Source organism: Anolis carolinensis, chromosome 2 (genome assembly GCF_035594765.1).
Source record: "Anolis carolinensis isolate JA03-04 chromosome 2, rAnoCar3.1.pri, whole genome shotgun sequence".
In the NCBI taxonomy this organism is placed as follows: Eukaryota; Metazoa; Chordata; class Lepidosauria; order Squamata; family Dactyloidae; genus Anolis; species Anolis carolinensis.
Genome location: NC_085842.1, coordinates 105,154,169 through 105,176,052, shown reverse-complemented (window position 1 = coordinate 105,176,052; position 21,884 = coordinate 105,154,169). Strand labels below are relative to the sequence as shown.

Sequence of the window (21,884 nt, the reverse complement as noted above, 5' to 3'; positions counted from 1 at the left end):
TTCCCATGCCTGGGTTGCTGCTGGATTTCATAGGGAGCCCTAAACAACTTCTAAACAGGCCCAAAGAGGTAAAAAGGGCCCTGGGACACCCTAAGGGGGCCCTAAACAACTTGCAAACAAACCTAAGTGGGCAAAACCGGCCCTGGGACACATAAGGGGGCCATAAACAACTTGTAAACAGGCTCAAAGGGGCAAATCGGGCCCTGGGACGCCCTAAGAGAGCCATAAACAACTTCTAACAAGGCCCAAAGGGGCAAATTGGGCCCTGGGCCACCCTAAGAGGGCCCTCAACAAATTCTAAACAGGCCCAAAGGGGCAAAACGGGCCCTGGGCCAACATAAGAGAGCCCTAAACAACTTCTAAACAGGCTTGCAAACGAACCCAAGTGGGTAAAACAAACCATGGGCCACCCTGAGGGGGCCCTAAACAACTTCTAAAAAGGTCTAAAGGGGCAAAACGGGTCATGGGCCACCCTAAGGAGGCCCTAAAGAACTTGAAAACGAATCCAAGTGGGCAAAAAGGAACCTGGGCCGCCCTAAGGGGGCCCTAAACAACTTCTAAATATGCCCAAAGGGGCAAAATGGGCCCTGGGACTCCCTAAAGGTGCCCTAAACAACTTCTAAATATACCCAAAGGGGCAAAACGGGCCCTGGGACACCCTAAAGTTGCCCTAAACAACTTCTAAACAGACACAAAGGGGCAAAACAGGCCCTGTGATACCCCTCCTACAACTCTGCACTCCCTACAAAGCATACAGATGAGATGAAGTGGACAGTGAATGTTCCCAAACCTTTGAAGGAGGAGAGATCTACCGACCCTCCCTTCCCAGGAGCATTTCTGCCTGGACAGCAGCATAGTCTAAAAAGTATGTTTGGTTTGTGTGAAATGCCACACAATTCCCAGTCACTGAAGGTCCTGGAGCATTTGCTTCACTTGTACCACTGATAATCTCAGCTTTGGACACAGTGCCACGGGTGAAGCCTGATCAAAGCAGAACAGAGTGGTGGCAATATTCCTGTTGATCTGGAGGCAAGCTAAAGGCTATATGCTAAATAGAATCATGGTGTTTCTTCCATTTACCAAATGAAAATACTTTTACCCAGCTGGTGGGCAAGGGCAGAGATTCAGACATGAAGATCTCAACATATCCCTCTCCAACACTTAACTTCCTACCCAGCTGGCAAATGAGAGTGGGCAGCAAATTTTCCCAATTGTTGAAGTTGGCAGGGACACAATTCAAGAGCCCCTCCCTTCCCAAAAGTGAAAAAATGAATACTGTAAAAAGCTATACTTCACCTGAGAAAAAACCTAGTGTCTCACTTATCCAACACTCGCTTATCCAATGTTCTGGATTATCCAACGCATTTTTGTAGTCAATGTTTTCAATACGTCATATTTTGGTGCTAAATTCGTAAATACAGTAATTACTACGTAGCATTACTGCATATTGAACTACTTTTTCTGTCAAATTTGTTGTATAACATGATGTTTTGGTGCTTAATTTGTAAAATCATAACCTAATTTGATGTGTAATAGGCTTTTCCTTAATCCCTCCTTATTATCCAACATATTCGCTTATCCAACATTCTGCCAGCCCGTTTATGTTGGATAAGTGAGACTACTGTATTTAGGAATATCCAGATTTAACTATTTATCTAAATTTTCCACGACAACTCTGTGGTTAACTTTTGCTGGAAACTGGCCATAAAATCACACTGGAACATCTAGAGATTCCTAGAAAAGTATTCTCTTTAGAAATCTGTCCTCCAGCGTGGCTTCCAGTAGAAGTTGGCCACAGAGATGCACTGCAGCACCCAGGTATTCCCAGAGAAACCGTGTTGCTCATGACCCAGAGTATTTGAATTTGCCAAAGTCAGACCCATGAACAGGGGAGAACTGACTGCAATTCTGCCACGGAGCTCATCCTGAAAAAGAGGAACCATCAACCTGAGAAGAGGTGGCAGAGTTGACACCCAAGGCTTCTAACCTCCTCACTATCTCTCATCCTTAACCCATAACATTGGGTACTTCTCCGCTTGAGAATTAGAGCAATTGGATGCCACTTTAACAAAATGCTATGGAATGCTAGGATTTGTGTTTTTAGAACAGGCACGGGCGAACTTGAGGCCTCCAGGTGTTTTGGACTTCAACTCCCACCACTCCTAACAGCCTACCGGCTGTTAGGAGTGGTGGGAGTTGAAGTCCAAAACACCTGGAGGCCTCAAGTTCGCCCGTGCCTGCTGTAGATGCAGCTTGAGGCCCCACTTTGCTCCGGGGGAAAAAGGAAGGGAAACCCCACTTGCTCTTTCCCATGGCTTATTCTCCTCCGGAAGCGGAAGTGTACCACAAACCGGAAGCGGCTGCTGCCGGCAGTGACTGCTCCTCCCTCGCTCGTTCCCTCCCTCGCTCGCTGCCTGGCGAGGATGAGGGGCGGCTGTCTCCTCTGGGCTCCTGTCCTGCTCGGGAGTCTCCTGGCCGGTGAGGAGGAGGAGGAGGGCGGGGCGGCGCCTTCCACGGGAGGAAGGCCGGGCTTCTCTTCCAGGCAGGACTTCGCCCCACCGCCAGCAGACATGGGCAAGCTTGGGCCCTCCAGGAGTTTTGGACTTCAAGTACTACAATCCCTAACAGTTAGGGATTGTGGAAGTTGAAGTCCAAAACACCTGGAGGGCCCAAGCTTGCCCATGTCTGCCGAAAGGAGTCCAAGCAAATGTACTCAATGTGTTGTCGAATGTCGAAGGCTTCCATGGCCGGAATCACTGGGTTGCTGAGAGCTTCCCGGGCTGTATGGCGATGTTACAGAAGCATTCCCTTCTGACGTTTCGCTTGTATCTATGGCAGGCATCCTCAGAGGTTGTGAGGTCAGTTGGAAAACTATGCAAGTGGGGTTGTTGTATGTTTTCCGAGCTGTATGGCCATGTTCTAGAAGTATTCTCTCCTGACGTTTCGCCCTCATCTATGGCATACCTTACAACCTCAGAGGATGCCTGCCATAGATGTGGGTGAAACGTCAGGAGAGAATACTTCTAGAACATGGCCATACAGCCCGGAAAACATACAACAACCCTGTGATCCCGGCCATGAAAGGCTTTGACAACACATATGCAAGTGGGGTTTATATATCTGTGAAAGGTCCAGGGTGGGAGAAAGAACTCTTGTCTGCTTGAATTAAGTGTGAATGGTGAAGTGGCCATTGGTTAGCACTGAATGGCCATGCAAGTTCAAGGTCTGGCTGCTTACTGCCAGGGGGAGTCCTTTGTTGGGAGGTGCTATCTGTCCTTGATACTTTACTGTCTGGAATTCCCGTTTTCTGACTGTTGTTCCTTATTTACTGTTCTGATTTTAGGGGTTTTTTTTATAATACTGGTAGATTTTGTTCATTTTCATGGTTTCCTCCTTTCTGTTGAAATTACATGCTTGTGGATTTCAATGGCTCCTCTGTGTAGTCTGGCATGGTGGTTGTTAGAGTGTTCTGTGTTCTCAAATAATATGCTGTGTCCAGGTTGGTTCATCAAGTGCTCTGCTATGGCTGACTTCTCTGGTTGAGTTAGCCTGCAGTGCCTTTCATGTTCCTTGATTTGTGATTGTGCAATGCTGCATTTGGTGGTCCCTATGTAGAAATGTCCACAGCTGCATGGTATACCGTAGACTCCTGCAGAGGTCAGAGGATCCCTCTTGTCTGAATCTAGCATTTGTTGGATTTTCTTAGTGGGTTTGTAGATAGTTTGCAGGTTGTGTTACTTCATCAGCGGTCAGTGGTTCCCGTGATGTATGGTAAGAACACTTTTCCTCTGGGTGGATCTTTGTCTTTACTCTCATGGCTTGTTCTTGGCCTTGCAGCTCTTCTGATGTCTGTGGTGGAGTCTCCATTGGCCTCTAGAGCCCAGTTTAGGTGGTTCAATTCCCTTTGGAGGAGGTGGGATTTGCAGATTGTTTTTGCACGGTTTGCCAGGTCTTTGATTGTTCTTCTTTTTTGACTTGGGTGATGGTTGGAGTTTTTATGTAGACATCTATCAATATGTGTAGGTTTTCTGTAAACTGTGTGGCCCAATTGTTGATTGGGTTTGCATATGACTAGGACATCTAGAAATGGCAGTTTTCCTTCATTTCCTTTTCCATGGCGAATTGGATTCTGGCCATGAAAGCCTTCAATAATACAAATGTACTTACATTGAATGTAGTGAATGATGTTTAAATTATGTTCCATGTCCTTAGCAGCAGCTGAACCAGAGGAAGCAACTGATTTAATGTCTGAAAAGTTCAGTGAAAGCTCTTCAGCATTCCCCCCGGAAAGCAGTCCTGTGCAGGGGAGCCCAGATGGGCCCAAAGAGCGAGTGAAGTACAGGACGGCAGAAATCGCTGATGCCATGATGGGGAGCAGCATGCCACCAGGGCAGTCGGTGGTACTTTCTATCATTCCAGCGAAGATGAAGGAGATGGGCGCAGGCACCTGCGATGCAACAGCCGATGGCGAATGCGACGCGCAGGCTGCCTTTTCATCTTTCCCTTCCTCAGGATCACAATCTCCAGAGTCACCCGTAGAGCAACCCGTAGTTCTGGAAGCAGTGCATCCTTCATCAGCAGAGGACACAAATAGTACAGACAGCATGAAAACCCCCAAAGTGAACTGTGAAGAAAGGAATATCACAGGGATCACAAATTTCACGTTACAAATCTTGAATATTTCCCAAGTAAGTAGAAAACATTCTAATCAGTTCCTTCTTAAGTTACCTTGTTTTATTTTGTGACTTTATTCTCCCTGTTGGCATTTTGCATAGAACAACTCTCCTTTTGATTCCCGCAGGAATAACAGGGTAGAATGATTCAGAGAAGTGGAACAATGGATGGTGTTTGTAGTTTTATATGTTTTATGCCCTTTGCCCCTGCAAATATAATGGCTCCTTTAAAGCTACATTTCACTTTGGGAGTGTATCATTGGGGTTGTCCCTTATAAATGGCTCACATCTTTTAGTGTACAGGCAGTCCCTGAGTTACAAATATCTGACTTACAAATGACTCACAGTTAAGAACGTGGGTGAGACAACAGGAAATAAGAGAAATCTACCCCTCGGAAGGGAAATTCACTTCTGGAAGAGTTATCATGAGGAAAATGTGTCTCCACTGAAGCTTTATCACCAATCCTTGTTTTCACAGCAAGCCATTTTTTTTTTCAAAATCCAATTATCACAGGGACAGAAAAGGAGGTGAAATCTGAACAGGCAGCAAAATAAACACCATAGGGGTGTTATCCCTTCCCTGTTTTATCCATATCTAAACAATATATATTTTTGGCTGGAGTTACACTTTAAAATGTACCTATTCCAACTTACAAACAAATTCAACTTAAGAACAAACTCACAGAACCTATCTTGTTTGTAACTTGAGGACTACCCGCATATCTTATAAAATTCAAATGAGCAAATTCTTAGTGGCATGATTGATAAAGTACCCCAAACTGTTAGGGAAAATAAACATTGAAGGTGCAATTACAGTTTTAAAAATGAATTTATATTTTAAAGTGATGCCTCCTTTATGTTTTTGAAGAAATTATTTGTCTCAAACATACTCTTCAAAAGGTGTATTTGAGTAATATTTTATTTATTTATTTACAGCATTTATATTCCGCCCTTGTCACCCCGAAGGGGACTCAGGGTGGATCACATTACACATATAGGCAAACATTCAATGCCTTTTAACATAGAACAAAGGCAGACAAATATAGGCTCCAAGCGGGCCACGAACTCATGACCTCCTGGTGAGAGTGATTCATTGCAGTGATTGATTGCAGCTGCTCTCCAGTCTGCGCCACATATGGACCTATCTTGGGAATATATTATTCTTTTTAGGTAATCAAGTTGCTGTTATATGTTCTGTGCGCCCGCTAAAGGGTTAAAACTTGGAAATTTAGTGTAAACTTTAAAGAAAATGATGTTATGTTGTCAAGGTCATGTAGAAACAGGGTTCATCATTACTGAGAGTTAGTATAGGGCAGTTTCTAGAAGGCTGAGTTGTGAGCCAGCAAATCCTCAGTTAAAATTGTGCTTCTGTCATAGATTCATCAGGAAGCTTCAGTTCATCTTTTGAAATTCATAAATCATATAAAGAGGAACTAACTTCAGAGTTTTTGAGAGTTATATAATGTAATCTGAAACACTATATCATTGTTTACAATTATGTATATGCTGGAGTTGTTTTAAAATGCTTATTCTGAAGCACCTACTATTGATTATTGTCGGATATAGGGTATACGTTATTAACTCAGGCCAATATATGTGATATATCATTGCTTTCAAAAAATTCAAAGTCTTCTATTTTATTTAAAGCTTTTATACGTAGATGCTAATTTTATAGGTTTTGGTAGGAAAGTTGATTAAAAAATGATTTGATAGGCTCTGAATTTGAATTTTCCTTTACTGGTAATGGTTGAAACATATTTCAAATTCCACTTAATTGTTCTTCATACCAATGGTCTTTTCTTTAAAACAAACAAAATGAATCCAATAAGAGCAAAACAGTTTGAGGCATCCAAGTGAGCAGTGCTTGTATTTCTGATGGAAAACAGGCAACACTGCTACTTAAAGATAATAAGTAGCTTACTTGGTGAGTACCAAGTACTCTTAATTCATTGTATGGCAGTTTTACAGATATTCTGGAAACAAACCTTTTGTACTACATGGCAAAATGTATTTTACATATAGAACTACTTCATTACTTATGAAAAGTCTATATAATGGGAATTATTTTTAATCTTTTAAAAATTCTCCCATAGGATTTAATGGAGTTCCTCAATCCAAATGGTAGTGACTGTACCTTAGTCCTGTTCTATACCCCTTGGTGCCGTTTTTCTGCAAATCTAGCTCCTCACTTTAATTCTTTGCCTCGAGCTTTCCCAACGCTTAGTTTCTTGGCTTTGGATGCCTCTCAGCACAGCAGGTAACTATTATTTATATACAACAGTATAACATTTTGTTCTTTTAAAACTAATCTGTTAGAGTTCTTCCAGTTACCTTTAGTATTGCTAACAGGTATGTTTCAAATACATATATAGGCAGGTTTGCTTAAGAAGTTTATATCTCCTTCAGCTCTCATTTTCACTGGAACGCTTGAAAATGCTTTTTCTGAATAATATTTCATTTATAAATTTGCAATGTAAATTGTAGGCTAGTGATAAAAATCATATGGTGTTCCAGATGCTGTTGAATTGCAAGTTCAACCTAGCCAACATAATCATCAATGAAGAATGCTGGGAACTTCAGTCTACTATACACGGCAGGCTACATGATTTTACCCCACTATAAGCTGTAGACTGTTGAAAGCCAAAATAAAATTCACCACATTCTGCCTATTTTGCATTCAGCTATGCAATTTCTTGAACATACATTTGAGATACTAATTGGTAAGGAATTGGCACGACCACCTCTGAGTATCCCTTGACTAAGAAAGCCTATGAGAGTCATGCCGAACTGAAAACACAGCTAGATAGGCACATGCTTCCTTCCTCTTCTTTCCCCGCTCTCCCAGAAACCCCTCACCATCACAGAGTGCTTCCTCCTCCTGCTCCATCCTAAAACTAATAGGCAATAACAATAATAATAATAATACATTTATTATCCACCTGTCCTTGTAGCTCAAGGCAGGATACAACATGGTTAAAACAGAGCGAGAAAACACAATACTATTAAAATACAGTACATAGAACAAGACATAGTTAAAATGCAGGTTAAATTTCACAAGTTAAAATTGGCTGGGTAATAAATACCACTTAGAATACTCTCTACTTCCCCTGTTGACAGGAATTAGTCTCAGGTTTGTAACAAAAATTAACAACTCAGCTATTTTGTTCTGGAGTTAAGTTAGTGATATATTTATCAAAGCTTGTAATCTTTTGCCTTCACAGTTTGTCTACCAGGTTTGGAACGGTGGCTGTTCCCAACATCCTTCTTTTCCAAGGAGCCAAGCCTATGGCAAGGTTTAACCATACTGATCGGACTCTAGAAACACTGAAAGCTTTTCTTTTCAATCAGACTGGTAAGACAATCACTTTTAACAGGACATTAGAATTCGTAGTCCTGCATATTTTATCTAAGTCTTGGGTGTACTGTACTAGGCTTGTTTAAGAGCTCCATTAATGTTGCTTTGTGTTAGGATGGGGCTGGCAAATTCTTTTCATCCTTGATCACAGAGTATGATTTGTTGAGAAGACAGAAGAAAATTGTAATCTTACTAGTGAAAAACAATGCAATGTGGAATTCAGTGTATGATCGATTTACTCCAATAATCTTTGTTGGAGTGAACTAATCATACATTCTTTCAAGATGCTCTGTTCCCTGCTTCTCATTTTAGTTTTTTTTCATCAAAACAGAAATCCAACAGTTTCATTTTCACTAGATGCTTTTTAGTTTTTGTGTCTGAAAGCTTTCTCTCCCCACCTGACCTTTGTAAACTTAGATGTTATCAACTCTGCATAATGGTGTCTCCTTGTTGTTTCTCAGTATCCCTGTTTTGACCTCACCACAACTCAACACCTAAGGCCCTTTCTGCACAGCTGAATAAAATCCCACATCTGCTTTGAACTGGAATATATGGTGATGTGGACTCAGATAATCCAGTTCAAAGCTGATATTGTGGGATTTTCTGCCTTGATACTCTGGGTTATATGGTTGTGTGAAACGGCCCTAAGTTTTTTAGTTGATTTTCTGAAGACGGGAACTAGCAGAAGACATAACTGAATTTCTAATGGTCTAGCTAATATAAAGAAGTATACATAAAAAGATATTAAAACTATAAGCTTTCTGATAGATATTTTTCCAGAAAGAAGTGGAAATATGGCAATACACAGAGAATAATATACATATACACGTGAGAGTCATATTTTGTGTGATACTGATAGTTAACATTGACCAATGTCACACAGAAATATATAGTGAAATTTGTAGAGTTCAAATGAAAAAAAATAACAGATGATAATAGCTAGTGAAATTATCTGAATATTAATTGGAAAATTGAGACAACTTGCAAATATCTATGGCATAAATTGTTTAAACTTGCACCAAGCTAATAAATGGATGTTTTCTTTCAGGGATAGAGCCCAAGACAGATGTGGTAGTCACTGAAGAAGATCAAGCAGGTCCACTGCCCAGCACACTAAGCAGAGGAGTAGACTGGCTGCTTTTATTCTCCTTACTGTTTCTTATCAGTTTCGTCATGTATGCTACTATTCGTACTGAGAGCATCCGGTGGTTAATACCTGGCCAAGATCAGGAGCATCAGGAATGACATGCAAACTGTGAACTCTTTGTGTTTTCAGATCAAGTTGAAATACGTAAATTGTACGATGGATCAGATCTTTGACTTTTTATCTTTTAAGTCAGAACTGCGTTCATCACATATTTAAGACCACACACCATCACTTTGCTGATATTACTTATGGTACAAGAACCTTTCTTGAATTATTTATTTACTTCTAAGTGCATTAAATTTTGTAACAGAAAAACTATAGGAAAATTTTGCACATTGGAAAATGATTGCAGGTGCTTAAGAATGTAGTATGGAAATATGATATCTTGACTATGAAATTTATGTTCTGGAAAATTCTCTCATCTTTCTGCTCTAGAGTTTTGTATCTCAGATGCCTTTCTAAGATGTGTTGTCATGTTAGTTATGTTTGGTTGCAGTAGCTGACGAGGTGCTTCCCTACTTGTACTAATTAATATTAAGTGGGAAATTTATCAGAATAAGTTTTGTCAATTGCTTGGCTGCATCCAGGGTCCTTTTCTAAACCTATAATGTCACTGGATAGAATTGTGACACATAGACACTTTCGTAAATGTATTGTTTTAATGAGAATATTTAAATAAGAATGCTCAGGTATCAAAACCTTAAAGGGAAGATGTAATTTCTGATGAGCAAAATGTAACATTTGTGGCTGAACGTTCTATATAGTTTTTGCATTCTAAAAGCAAGAATGCATGGGAAAATAAATTGCTAGATTTGGGAAAAATAAAATGTACATTGTTTCTTGATTAGCAGTGTTATAATCTAAGCATTGCTGTGAACAAATGTATCATTTGAAAGTGTCTGTGATTATTATAATTGAGATTGTTTCATGTTGATACTGATATGTTAGCTGAAATAGTTTGAATAAACAGAGGCATTCAAAGTATTGATACTGCACTAGGTTGTAGCCACTTAGCTCTTCTGATCAATGGCATGCCTTGTTTCAGGGGAATAAATGAAGGCAATTTCCCCTCAATCATGGGCACTCCTTGCACCCTCTAAACCTGATTTTGTAGGTTGGAATAGATTTTGGAGGCATAGTGGGCCCTTGAGAAGAATGAGAAAACCCTGTTGTTTGAGTTGAATGTTAGATGGACAGGAAGAAAAAAGTAGCTACAAATAAATTCATTAGGATTTCCCCTTCTGTTTACATCAAATTTCTGCCCTAATACAGTCTTTCATGCTCAAACTTATGAGTGAAATGGATGGAATTACGGCTTTTTTGTTCTGTTTTCATTTGTCTCCTATGCATGCGTTTTGGGATTGAATATGATACTTGCTGTGTCGTCAAAATGGAAAGTACTTAATGAAGAGGAATCTCAGAGGAATTTGTATTCTTTGTGTTCATGATCAGGCCTGCAATCTTAAGGACTGATAGTCCTGGAAATCCAGGCGTATGTTATTTGATGAATTACTTCCGTTTACAGAAAACCAGGACCTTGTCAAACTACAATTCTAAGAACTCCACTGCTATAAGCCATGGCTGTTAAAGCGGGGCCAAACTGAATTAATTCCACAGCATAGATGCATCTCAAGCTTCCCTTTTATGGGTTGCTGTGAGTTTTCTGAGCTGTATGGCCATGTTCCAGAAGCATTCTTTCTTGACGTTTCACCCACATCTATGGTAGGCATCCTCAGAGGTTTTGAGGTCTGTTGGAAACTAGGAAAGTGGGGTTTCTGTGGAAGGTCCAGGGTGGGAGAAATAATTCCTGTCCGGGGCAGGTGTAAATGTTCAATTGGTCACCCTGATTAGCATTAAATAGCATTGCAGCTTCAAGGTCTGACTGCTTACTGCCTGGGGGAATCCTTTGTTGGGAGGTGTTAACTGGCCCTGATTGATTCAGGTCTGGAATTCCTCTGTTTTCTGAGTGTTATTCTTTATTTACTGTCCTGATTTTAGAGTTTTTTTAATACTGGTAACCAGATTTTGTTCATTTTCATGGTTTTCTCTTTTCTGTTGAAATTGCCCACATACTTGTGGATTTCAGTGGCTCCTCTGTGTAGTCTGGCATGGTGGTTGTTAGAGTGGTCCAGCATTTCTGTGTTCTCAAATAATATGCTGTGTCCAGGTTGGTTCATCTAGTGCTCTGCTATGGCTGACTTCTCTGGCTGAATTAGTCTGCTGGATTTTCTTGTTCCTTGATTTCTGTTTGGGCAATGCTGTGTTTGGTCGTTCCTATGTAGACTTGTCCACAGCTGGGTGACAAGAGGGTGAGAGGATCCCTCTTGTCCTTTGCTGAACATAGCATTTGTTGGATTTTCTTAGTGGGTCTGTAGATAGTTTGTAGGCTGTGTTTCTTCATCAGCTTCCCTGTGCAGTCAGTGGTTCCCTTGATGTATGGTAAGAACACTTTCCCTCTGGGTGGATCTTTGTCTTCACTCGCATGGCTTGTTCTTGGTCTTGTAGCTCTTCTGATGTCTGTGGTGAAGTCTCCATTGGCTTGTAGAGCCCAGTTTAGGTACCGTGTTTCCCCGAAAATAAGACAGTGTCTTATATTAATTTTTGCTCCCAAAGATGTGCTAGGTCATATTTTCAGGGGATGTCTTATTTTTCAATGAAGAAGAATTCACATTTATTGTTGAACAAAAAAATGAACATTTATTATATACTGTACAGTAGTTGTCATCACAAACCAGCAGAACCAGACAAGCTGTGAATCCTATCAAGAATTTCTTGTTACTACCATTATTTCCATGTACAACTGGTATGTACATTTCCCGATCCTGCATGCTCTGGTGTTCTGTTTGGCACTGGGCATGCTTCCAAACAAAAACTTTGCTAGGTCATACTTTCAGGGGAGGCCTTATATTTAGCAATTCAGCAAAACTGCTACTAGGTCTTATTTTCTGAGGATGTCTTATTTTAGGGGAAACAGGGTAAGAACACTTTTCCTCTGGGTGGATCTTTGTCTTCACTCGTATGGCTTGTTCTTGGCCTTGTAGCTCTTCTGATGTCTGCGGTGGAGTCTCCATTGGCTTGTAGAGCCTAGTTTAGGTAGCTCTAAGAATTTCACTGCTATAAGCCATGGCTGTTCAAGAGGTGTCAAACTGAATTAATTCGATAGTGTAGGTCAGGCATGGGCAAACTTGGGCCCTCCAGGTGTTTTGGACGTCAACTCCCACAATTCCTAACAGCCGATAGGGAGTTGACGTCCAAAACACCTGGAGGGCCCAAGTTTGTCCATGCCTAGTGTAAATGTATCTCATGCTTCCCTTTTATGCAAATATCCCAGTCTAATACGATCTGGCTTTGGATTCTGCAACTTTAAGTGGCTGAAGGGGGGGGGGGGTTCAGCTGTGTTGCTTCTTAGGCAACCAGGTGAGAAGCAGCACCTGCTGCCTTTCCAGCTTCACCCCAGGCAGCCATTGAGGTCGCAAGGAGGAGGAGGCGGTAGTGACGGCGCCGGGAGGAGGGCGCATGCGCGGGGAGAGCGGGCGGGGCCTGGAGAGCGCTTGCCAGCCATGCTGGGCATCGTCGGGGGCGGGAGGGCGCTGCTCCGGGCCCTGCGCGGGAGTCAAGTCACGAGGAGGACGTTCTCCGCGATGGTGAGGGACTCCCGGGGGGCGGGGAGGAAGGAGAGGAAGCACGGGACTCTCACAGGGTCCTCCGGGGCGCTCTTGCCTCTGACATGAAGCCGCTGCTCGGTGGTCTCCTACCCAAGGACCAACCAGGTCTGGCCCTGCTTAGCTTTCAGGCTCAGGCAGGATCTGGCGCCTTTTCGGGGATGTAGTCCACCCTCAGTGTGGCAGGTGAATGGTGGAGATAAGGTTGGCTGGGAGCCCATGGGTGTCAAAACACAGCAGCCCCAAAATCAAAATGCCCAAATTGCCTGCAGGCACTTTAGTTGTATTGTATATAGAAACTTTATAAAGAAACTTTAGTTGTATTGTATATAGAAATCCAGCACTTTAGTTGTATTGTATATAGAAACAAGCACCATGTTGCACTGACCCCTTGCTACTTCAAAACATTGAAAACTATTTTCCTTTCTTGTAGTAAAATTGACTATTTTGTGTTAGGTCCTCACTCCCACCATTCCTACAGCCTCAGGCCCCAACTTGGGCCCTCCAGGTGTTTTGGACTTCGACTCCCACCATTCCTCGCAGCCTCAGGCCTCTTCCTTTTCCCCCTCAGCCGCTTGAGCGGCTGAGGGGGAAAAGGAAGGGGCCTGAGGCTGCGAGGAATGGTGGGAGTCGAAGTCCAAAACACCTGGAGGGCCCAAGTTGGCCCATGCCTGACCTACGTAATGGAGATGATCCGGAACACGGGTGTGTATGTGTGTGGGTTTGTAAAGAGCCCCCCCCTTCTTCTTGGATCCCACACTACTGGCATACATGCCATCTACGAACCTGTTGACCATCTGTGTCTATTGATTCTGTATTCAGAGATTCCATTGATGGCATGAACATATTTTTCAAAGTCCTCAAAAGCAAACCTTGATTGTTCCATTCGATATAAGTAAAGGTAAAGGTTTCCCTTGACGTTAAGTCCAGTCGTGACTGACTCTAGGGGTTGGTGCTCATCTACATTTCTAAGCCGAAGAGCCGGCGTTGTCCATAGACATCTCCAAGGTCATGTGGCTGGCATGACTGCATGGAGCACCGTTACCTTCCTGCCAGAGCAGTACCTATTGATCTACTCACATTTGAATGTTTTCGAACTGCTAGGTTGGCAGGAGCTGGGGCTAACAGCGGGCGCTCATTCCGCTCCAGGGATTTGAACCTGAGACCTTTTGGTCCGCAAGTTCAGCAGCTCAGCGCTTAACACATTGTGCCACCAGCGTCCCTTTCCATTCAATATAAGGGACACCATTTTACTACACAATTGTATATGTTAGATCTGGATTTGGTATCCATGGAAGGTCCTAGAAGTAAACCCCAGGATACCCCAAGGGCCACTGCATTCTTTCAGCTAGTCCTTGTGGCATTCTGGGCCCTTCCACACAGTCATATAACCCAGAATATCAAGGCAGAAAATCCCACAATATCTGCTTTGAACCGGTTTATCTGAGTTTACACTTCCATATATTCCAGTTCAGAGCAGATAATGTGGGATTTTATTCAGCAGTGTGAAGGGGCCTAAGGCACAATGGGATATTTGACCAGAGACTCTAGTACCACAATGAACCACAAATCTCAGAATTCAATAGTACTGAGCCATGGCAGGTGTGTCAAACTTCTTTAATTCATCATAGTGGCTACTCAGTTGCCTAATAAATTCTTACAATAACAATAATAGCCATTTTGACTTTCCCTTGAAGGAAAAAAGTGGGATATAAATATGTACATAAAACACCAACAGCAATTAATGGCTGTCTTCGCCATTGTGTTTTATCTGATCTATTTTAGAGGGCTGCCTGTATACCTAGCAGAATAGGCTGGTTGCCAAGCAGGAGAAATAGGAGTTTTCCATGGCCAGTCCTGCAGTTTTCTAGTTCTGGTCCAAATAAATCTTAATTCTGGTTTATTTGATTCCTTCAGCAGTACAACTTGAAAATTGTTGTCCTGGCATCAGACTTTCCTTGTGTCTCTGAATAACTTGCATGGTTCACTGGTGAGCTTTTCTTCTACTTGACCTTGTGGCATTCCTCTGGATTTTTTTGAAGTTGGTCAGCCCACTTTTAAATTTTTTAAAATTCCCTTTATTAAGCAGATATTTTGATTGTTAGCTTTTTTGAGGAGGTATTTAGATTATTAACTGTTGTCAGTCGTCTTTGACTCATGCCGACACCATGAATGAGAGAGCGCCTAGTCCCCTTGTCATTAACAGCCTGCCCAGAAAGAAAATGCAATTCCTTTCCATTGAATTAGGGCAATGAGAGATAATGCATTGATGGCTTCCACAAGAGAGTATTTTAACGTAAATGTATGGACACCCTATTATGGTATGGATTTCCTGTGCAGAAATGTCTAAGTGGGAAAATAGATTGTGCAGTGGCAAAAGCAAACCGTGTCTGGACATTGAAATGCCAACATTTTATAAACAATTGAAGCAGCTTTTCTTGATCCATGAGTTAATGATTTCATTCTCCCACATGACTGGATTAAAGAGTGTTCAGTAAATACAAAAATATTCAGTTGAAATCATGTCAGAAACACAGAGCATATGGCCATGTGTTCATTTGGTCTACCTCTTCGTTGTTATATGCTTTCATGTCTATTCTGACTCACAGGGGACCTTAGGGTGCATCTACATTGTGGAATGAATGCAGTTTGATGCCACTTTAATTGCCATGACTTAATACTATGGTATCTTGGGATTTGTAGCTTGATGAGGCACCAGCCCTCTTTGCCAGAGAAGACTAAAGTCTTTCTACTAGTACAATTCTTATGATTCCATAGCATTTGGCCATGGCAGTTCAAGTACTGTCAGACTGTCTTAATTCTGCAGTGTAGATGCAGCCTTAGTTTTGAGTTTTCTTGGCAATATTTGCTCAGAGGGAGTTTGCCACTGCCTTTCTCTGAGGCTGAGAGAGTGAACCGTACCTATAATCGCTTTTTGGGTTTCCATGTCTGAGTAGGGATTTGAACTGTAGTCTTCTGGAGTTCTAAAACCATTGCATCACAGTCACTCTCTATTTCATCTGTATTAGTGACAGTCTAGGTTTTGTCAAGAATTCAGAAATTTTTCAGCATGAATGATAGCTGGAAGCATGCTCCAATCTTGTGTTGATAGAAAAAAGATTGGAAAAAGAGCTTTAACAGCTGTTGGCTGAATACAACCATAGTCTTCCACAAGGTGGAAACTCCATGCAATCTGAATTTTTTACTTCCATGAAGGATTCAGGCTGAGTTCAGCAGTGGTTAAACTTCTTTCACATCAACATCTTTCACATCAACATAAAATAGTCCAGGGGTCAAGTGGACAGTGGCTTCTGTGTTTACATTTTTTATGCCTATAAATGTTTAGTCCCCAAAGAACTGAAATGATATTCTGAGCGCAAGGACAAAAGGGAATGAAGGGATGGGACAAATAGATTGATGTCTGTGTCCTCCGACTCAGGTCAGCTCCAAGAGGCTGAAAATCATGGCCACTTCTCTCTATTTATCCACAGTATTTTGACCTCTACTTTTTGTCTTTTTTAAGAAATCTGAGCAGCATTTTTTAAAATTTCTGATAGAGAAATAGAATTTTAAATTCTTATAAATATATCATAGATGTACAATCATACAAATATAAATATGCACCAGATGAGTCCAAATCCAAACATAAATTGCCTTCCTATGAGGCTGAGAGAGTGTGACTTGTCTATGATTTCCATGACGAAGCAGGGATTCAAAGTTCGGTCTCCTGAGCCCAGTGCTCAAACCCCTATACTATGCTGGCTGTTAGAAATAAAAACAGTATTTAAATTTGTATGAATGAGAAAGTAAGAAATGTTTTATTTTTGTCTCCTACATCTTGAAGGAAATAAATATAAACAAGCAAGCAAGCAAATAAATACTGGATAGTCCCTAAATTGCCCTATTTTATTTTAGTGTATTAATAGGAATAAAATACCTCAGGAAAATAATTGTGAATATAATTGTGGAATAGGTATGTATAGCTTTTCGCCTTCTATGCTGTGATTGTTTTTTAGGGGTTGTATTTAAATTTGTCACATTTATTTTGGTGTTTTGATAACTAATACAGTAAAATCTTGCAAGCCTACATTCTTTGTGAGAAGATGTATTTAAATTTGAAATGCAGCGCCACCTGGTGGTCAAGTTTAATACTTCATATAACAGATGCACTTGCTCAAAAATATATGGTTTAGGAATCCAAAATTGACCCCAACTTTAATATCATTAAAATTCAAGTGCCTTGGAGCAAACAGGTAGGACCTGCTACTTAGTGTAACAATATGGAATATTTCTTTTCTGGTTCCAGCCATTCTATTACTATTATTTATTTTCCTGTTTATTCATTTCACTCCTGACCAGCAGTCAACCTACTAAGACTCGATACTAGTTTCTCCCTCTAGCATTTATTTTATACTTAAGAACACTTTGGAGTTATCATAGCCCACCTGAAGGTACAGGTTGAGCATCCCTAATCCGGAATTCTGAAATCCAAAATATTCCAAAATCCAACATTGTCCACATGGGTGGCTGAAATAGTGACACCTTTGCTTTCATGTGGTTTGCTTCATAAACAACATTATTAATATATACGTATATAAAATTACCTTCAGCTATGTATATAAGATATATATGAAACATGAATGAATTTCATGTTTAGATTTGGGTCCCATCTCCAAGATGCCTCATTATTTATGTATATGCAAATGCAGGCCTTCCAGAACCTGAAATCCAAACTACTTTCGGTCCCAAGGATAAGGGATAATCAGCCTGTATGAGAATAATGGCTAACATTTAGAGAACTTAATTCACTATTTTAGGGTACAAATATGAACCTGCATCAAGATGTTGCCTTGTTTCCTTGGCACACATGTGTTAGTTGAGCCTACAGGTATCAAAACAAGATAGGCAGAAGTTTCTGTCTTAATCCGGATTTTAGAATCAGAGAGTCCTCAAGTCGGAAGAGACTGCAAGGGCCATTTAGGCCAGACCTCTGCAAAGCAGGAATAAACAACCAGAACACTTCTGAGAGATGATCAGTCCTGTTTTAAAACTGCAGAACTCCCACATCTCACTCAGTGTTTCCCTCAGCTTAATTGAAATCGGTTTTCGTCAAATTCAGTATGCATGTATGACTACATGTATGTGATTTTCCTGCTTATTGTCAGAGGGTTGTACTTGATGGCCCATGAGGTCTCTTCCAATTCTATGATTCTGTGACTTGGCTTGATCTTCCACTGTGTAAAAAATGCCAGGACAACACACTCTCTCCTAAGGCCTGACTCCACCCCGTTGTCCAGGTCATTTGTTGCTTAGGATCAGATACAAAATGTAGTGCAGTGCACATATATCACTAAAAAACTGAAGCCCTGAATAAATGCTCCATTTCAATGTAATCTGTAAGAAGGTTCTCATACTACACTCGTAAACCACTAAAAGCTTGATCTGCAGTGTTCACTCTGAACTACACAGTAGGGCTTTCATAAGGAAGTCCCTTATAGACCTGCCCTTCCCACTTTTAGTAAAGTGCAGCATTTGTTTTGCAACATATATTAGCAGGGTTTTAAAATACGTTTTCTGTTTCCATCCTTTAACACAGCGCTTCCCAAACTTTTTTTGACCAGGGCCCACTTGACCAGGGCCCACTTTGACCCGGGACCACTCTCCAGTATTAGAAACAAAAGGGTTATGAATCAGTTTCGGCTAACTTTAGATTTGATTTGGTTATTTGGAGTGCTGATTTAGAAAACTGCATTGGATAGACCACATCCGCTCTAGTTTCTGATAGAGAACATATGCCATCCGGTATTCACCATCTGCCCGTCCACAAAAAACCGTATTTAATATTCTAGAGCGGATGTGGTCTATCAAATGCAATAGTCAGCTCTGCGGAAAGGAGTGAAAATAAAATTCATAAAATAAATAAATTAAGAGGAAGGAGGTTCGCAAACTGAATTTTTGTTCTCGCGGCCCACTGCTGGGCTGCGGTCCACAGGTTGGGAACCACTACTAACATATCTGCTTAGACAATTATGCCTATCTATCTATCTATCTATCTATCTATCTATCTATCTATCTATCTATCTAGGGAGGAGAGCAATGGCCAACCTTGATAAAATAATGAAGAGTAGAGACATCACACTGGCAACGAAGGTCCACATAGTTAAAGCAGTGGTATTCCCCATAGTAACCTATGGATGCGAGAGCTGGACCGTAAGGAAGGCTGAGTGAAGGAAGATAGATGCTTTTGAACTCTGGTGTTGGAGGAAAATTCTGAGAGTCTCTTGGACCGCAAGAAGATCCAACTAGTCCGTACTCAAGGAAATAATGCCTGGCTGCTCACTGGAGGGAAAGATATTAGAGGCAAAGGTGAGGTACTTTGGCCACATAATGAGAAGATAGGAAAGCTTGGAAAAGATCATGATGCTGGGGAAAATGGAAAGAAAAAGGAAGAGAGGCTGACTAAGGGAAAGATGGATGGATGGTATCTTTGAAGTAACTGGCCTGACCTTGAAGGAACTGGGGACGGTGATGGCCAACAGGAAGCTCTGGCATGGACTGGTCCATGAGGTCACGGAGAGTCAAAAGCGACTGAACAAATAAACAACAACAACAAATCTATCTATCTTATATAGATCAGTCTTCACTTTTATGCATATCATAGAATCATAGAGTTGGAAGAGACCTCATGGGCCATCCAGTCCAACCCCCTGCCAAGAAGCAGGAAATCGCATTCAAAGCGTCCCCGACAGATGGCAGATATCATTTAAACAGTATACAAAATTTGTATCCTCTATGGCCAGAGCTTCTTTCAAACTTTTATTTGTAAGCACACATTCCAGTATGATAGGACATATATTTTTCTTCTTGATAAGGAGCTTTCCAACTTTAGTTTTAATGTATTTTAATGTTTAAACTTTCCAACTTTAGTTTTAATGTATTTTATTTCTGTCTTTCTTGCTATAGTCTTCACAGGCTCATTGGTTGACCACAGAAGAAAGGAACCAAGTTTTATATGATCTCAAATCTACTGGTTGGTCTGAGCTCACAGAAAGAGATGCTATATACAAGGAATTCACCTTCAAAACATTCAATCAGGTAAATAGCATTATTTCTGATGAAAAGAAAACCCATTTGTCTTCATCTGGTATGTACTTCATCAGCCACCCAAGTCTGTTGTTTGAAAGTCAGCTACTTAGTAGTGAACCACAATTATTGTTGTAAGTTTGGCATCTTGAAATCCTACAAAATCCAAATTGACCACACGGATGGCTAAAATAGTGACACCTTTGTTTTCTGATGTCTTAGTGTACACAAGCTTTATTTCACGCACAAAATATTGCTTATAAAATTACCTTTAGTCTTTAGTTATAAGGTATATATGAAACATACATTGTGTTAAGACTTGGGTCCCATCTCCAAGATATCTTTTTGTGTACATACATGCAAATATACATCTTCTAAAATTTAACACCTCCCCCCTCAAGATCCAAAAGCACTTTTGGGGTAAGGAAAACTCAACCTGTACTGTGCTATGCTTTAAATACAGGTTTACACTCTTTCTTATATTTAGAGGTCCCCTGGATTTCAGTGTAACCTGTGGACAAACTTGTATGTTTAGTACTACAGCCTTAAATATTTTCTAATACCTTCATCTTTATCATAAAATCCACAGGGAACTCATGGTAAACGTTAGGGAATTCAGTGGCACGGCTGGAAAAACTTTGTCTTATCAGTCATGTAAGGGATTATCAGAGTTTAGTTCAAAACATCTGGAAGATACATCCTGTTCTCTGGGGATGTGTATTTGGAACTGTTTCCTGTGTTGTAGGCAAGCTGTCTCCCTGATAAGAGTCAGAAAGGACTTCAAGGTTTGTCTAGTCCAACCTTCTGTCATATAGGAATACACATCTAAAGCACTCCTGAAGGATGCCTAACAAACCGGTCATTAAAGGCCTTCAAAGGCGAGTCAGTCAACAATCTATTCTACTGTTGAATAGCAGTTACAGTAAAGAAACTGTTCCTAAAGTTTAGGTGAAGTCTCCTTTCTTATCATTTGAATTTATTAGTTTATCTAACTCAGATCTTTAAAGCTGGCTATCATGTCCCTGTCTTCCCTTTCCCAAGTTAAAAATACCAAGCTTTCTTAGTTGTTTCTCATAAGGCATAGTTTCCAGGCCTTTGCTGTTCTCTGGACACTTGTCGATATTTTTCTTGACCTGTGATGCCCAGATCTGAAAACAGTATTTCAGATGTGATCTGACCAAAGCAGAATAGAGTGATAATACTACATTAGTTCTCTTGATTTGACTACTATAATTCTATTGACTTTTCCCACATTACACCATTGACTTGAGTTTAGTGTGTGGTCCCTAGATCCTTTTCTGAACATGTCCCCAAATTAATTTTTTGAGCTCTCTGCTAAGCCTTAGTCATTCTGAGCTTTAGTTCTTCTGACTTTCCCCTTATAGGCACAAATTATTTATTTGGTGATTTCCCCCTTCTATTTCTAATCCCATGAACTTCTGCCTAGAGATAATGTGTTGTGATTGTTTGCGCATTGGGTAATGATCTGGAGACTAGGATTCAAATACCTGCTTAGACATGGGCAAATCACACGCTCTCAGGCTTACAGGAAGTCATCTTTCCATGAAAACCCTATGGTAGGTTCACCTTAGGATCACCATAAATTGGAAATGACTTGAAGGCACACAACAACAAAAACTTTGTTGTGTCTGTAGGGAGTACTCATATCTGGCTTTTCAAGTTTGAGATATATGCGTTGATATGCTCAGGAATGCAGTTAACTGAATATAAATGAATGAGAGGGTGGGTTACAAGAAAAATTGAGCACTAGAGCTTTGCTTTGTACATTTCTATCAAAAGCCCCTTCTTCCAGTTGGTTTCTCTACATAAGCCACTATCTATGTGGCTTATGTAGTTCCCATTGCTTTATCCAACATCTGTTACCATAGGCAATGCTTGTATTCCCTGATCAGGCTGTGCTGTGATCCTGGTATAAGGGGTTTACTCCCCCCCCCCCCGCCTTT

The 21,884-nt window shown here is 41.0% G+C and overlaps 2 protein-coding genes across 5 annotated transcripts in view; both read left to right on the top strand.

The window, feature by feature from the left end:
• Positions 1-2,327: 2,327 nt before the first annotated feature.
• On the top strand, positions 2,328-10,159 carry txndc15 (thioredoxin domain containing 15). Its single transcript, XM_062970356.1, has 5 exons — positions 2,328-2,478; positions 4,213-4,688; positions 6,767-6,930; positions 7,895-8,025; positions 9,077-10,159. The coding sequence occupies exons 1-5, from the start codon at positions 2,424-2,426 to the stop codon at positions 9,271-9,273; spliced, it is 1,023 nt and encodes a 340-aa protein (XP_062826426.1). The 5' UTR covers positions 2,328-2,423; the 3' UTR covers positions 9,274-10,159.
• A 2,300-nt stretch (positions 10,160-12,459) lies between these two features.
• The window catches only part of pcbd2 (pterin-4 alpha-carbinolamine dehydratase 2), a 58,772-nt gene continuing 49,347 nt past the window's right edge, over positions 12,460-21,884 (top strand). Inside the window, exons 1-3 of one of the 4 annotated variants that reach the window (XM_062970351.1) lie at positions 12,652-12,819; positions 18,923-19,203; positions 19,801-19,932. In XM_062970351.1, the coding sequence (XP_062826421.1) occupies positions 19,162-19,203; positions 19,801-19,932 (174 nt within the window). In that variant the 5' untranslated portion in view covers positions 12,652-12,819; positions 18,923-19,161. Of the gene's footprint in view, positions 12,820-18,922; positions 19,204-19,800; positions 19,933-21,884 lie in introns of all 4 variants that reach the window. The other 3 variants (XM_062970350.1, XM_062970352.1, XM_003223934.4) reach the window with 3 other exon arrangements.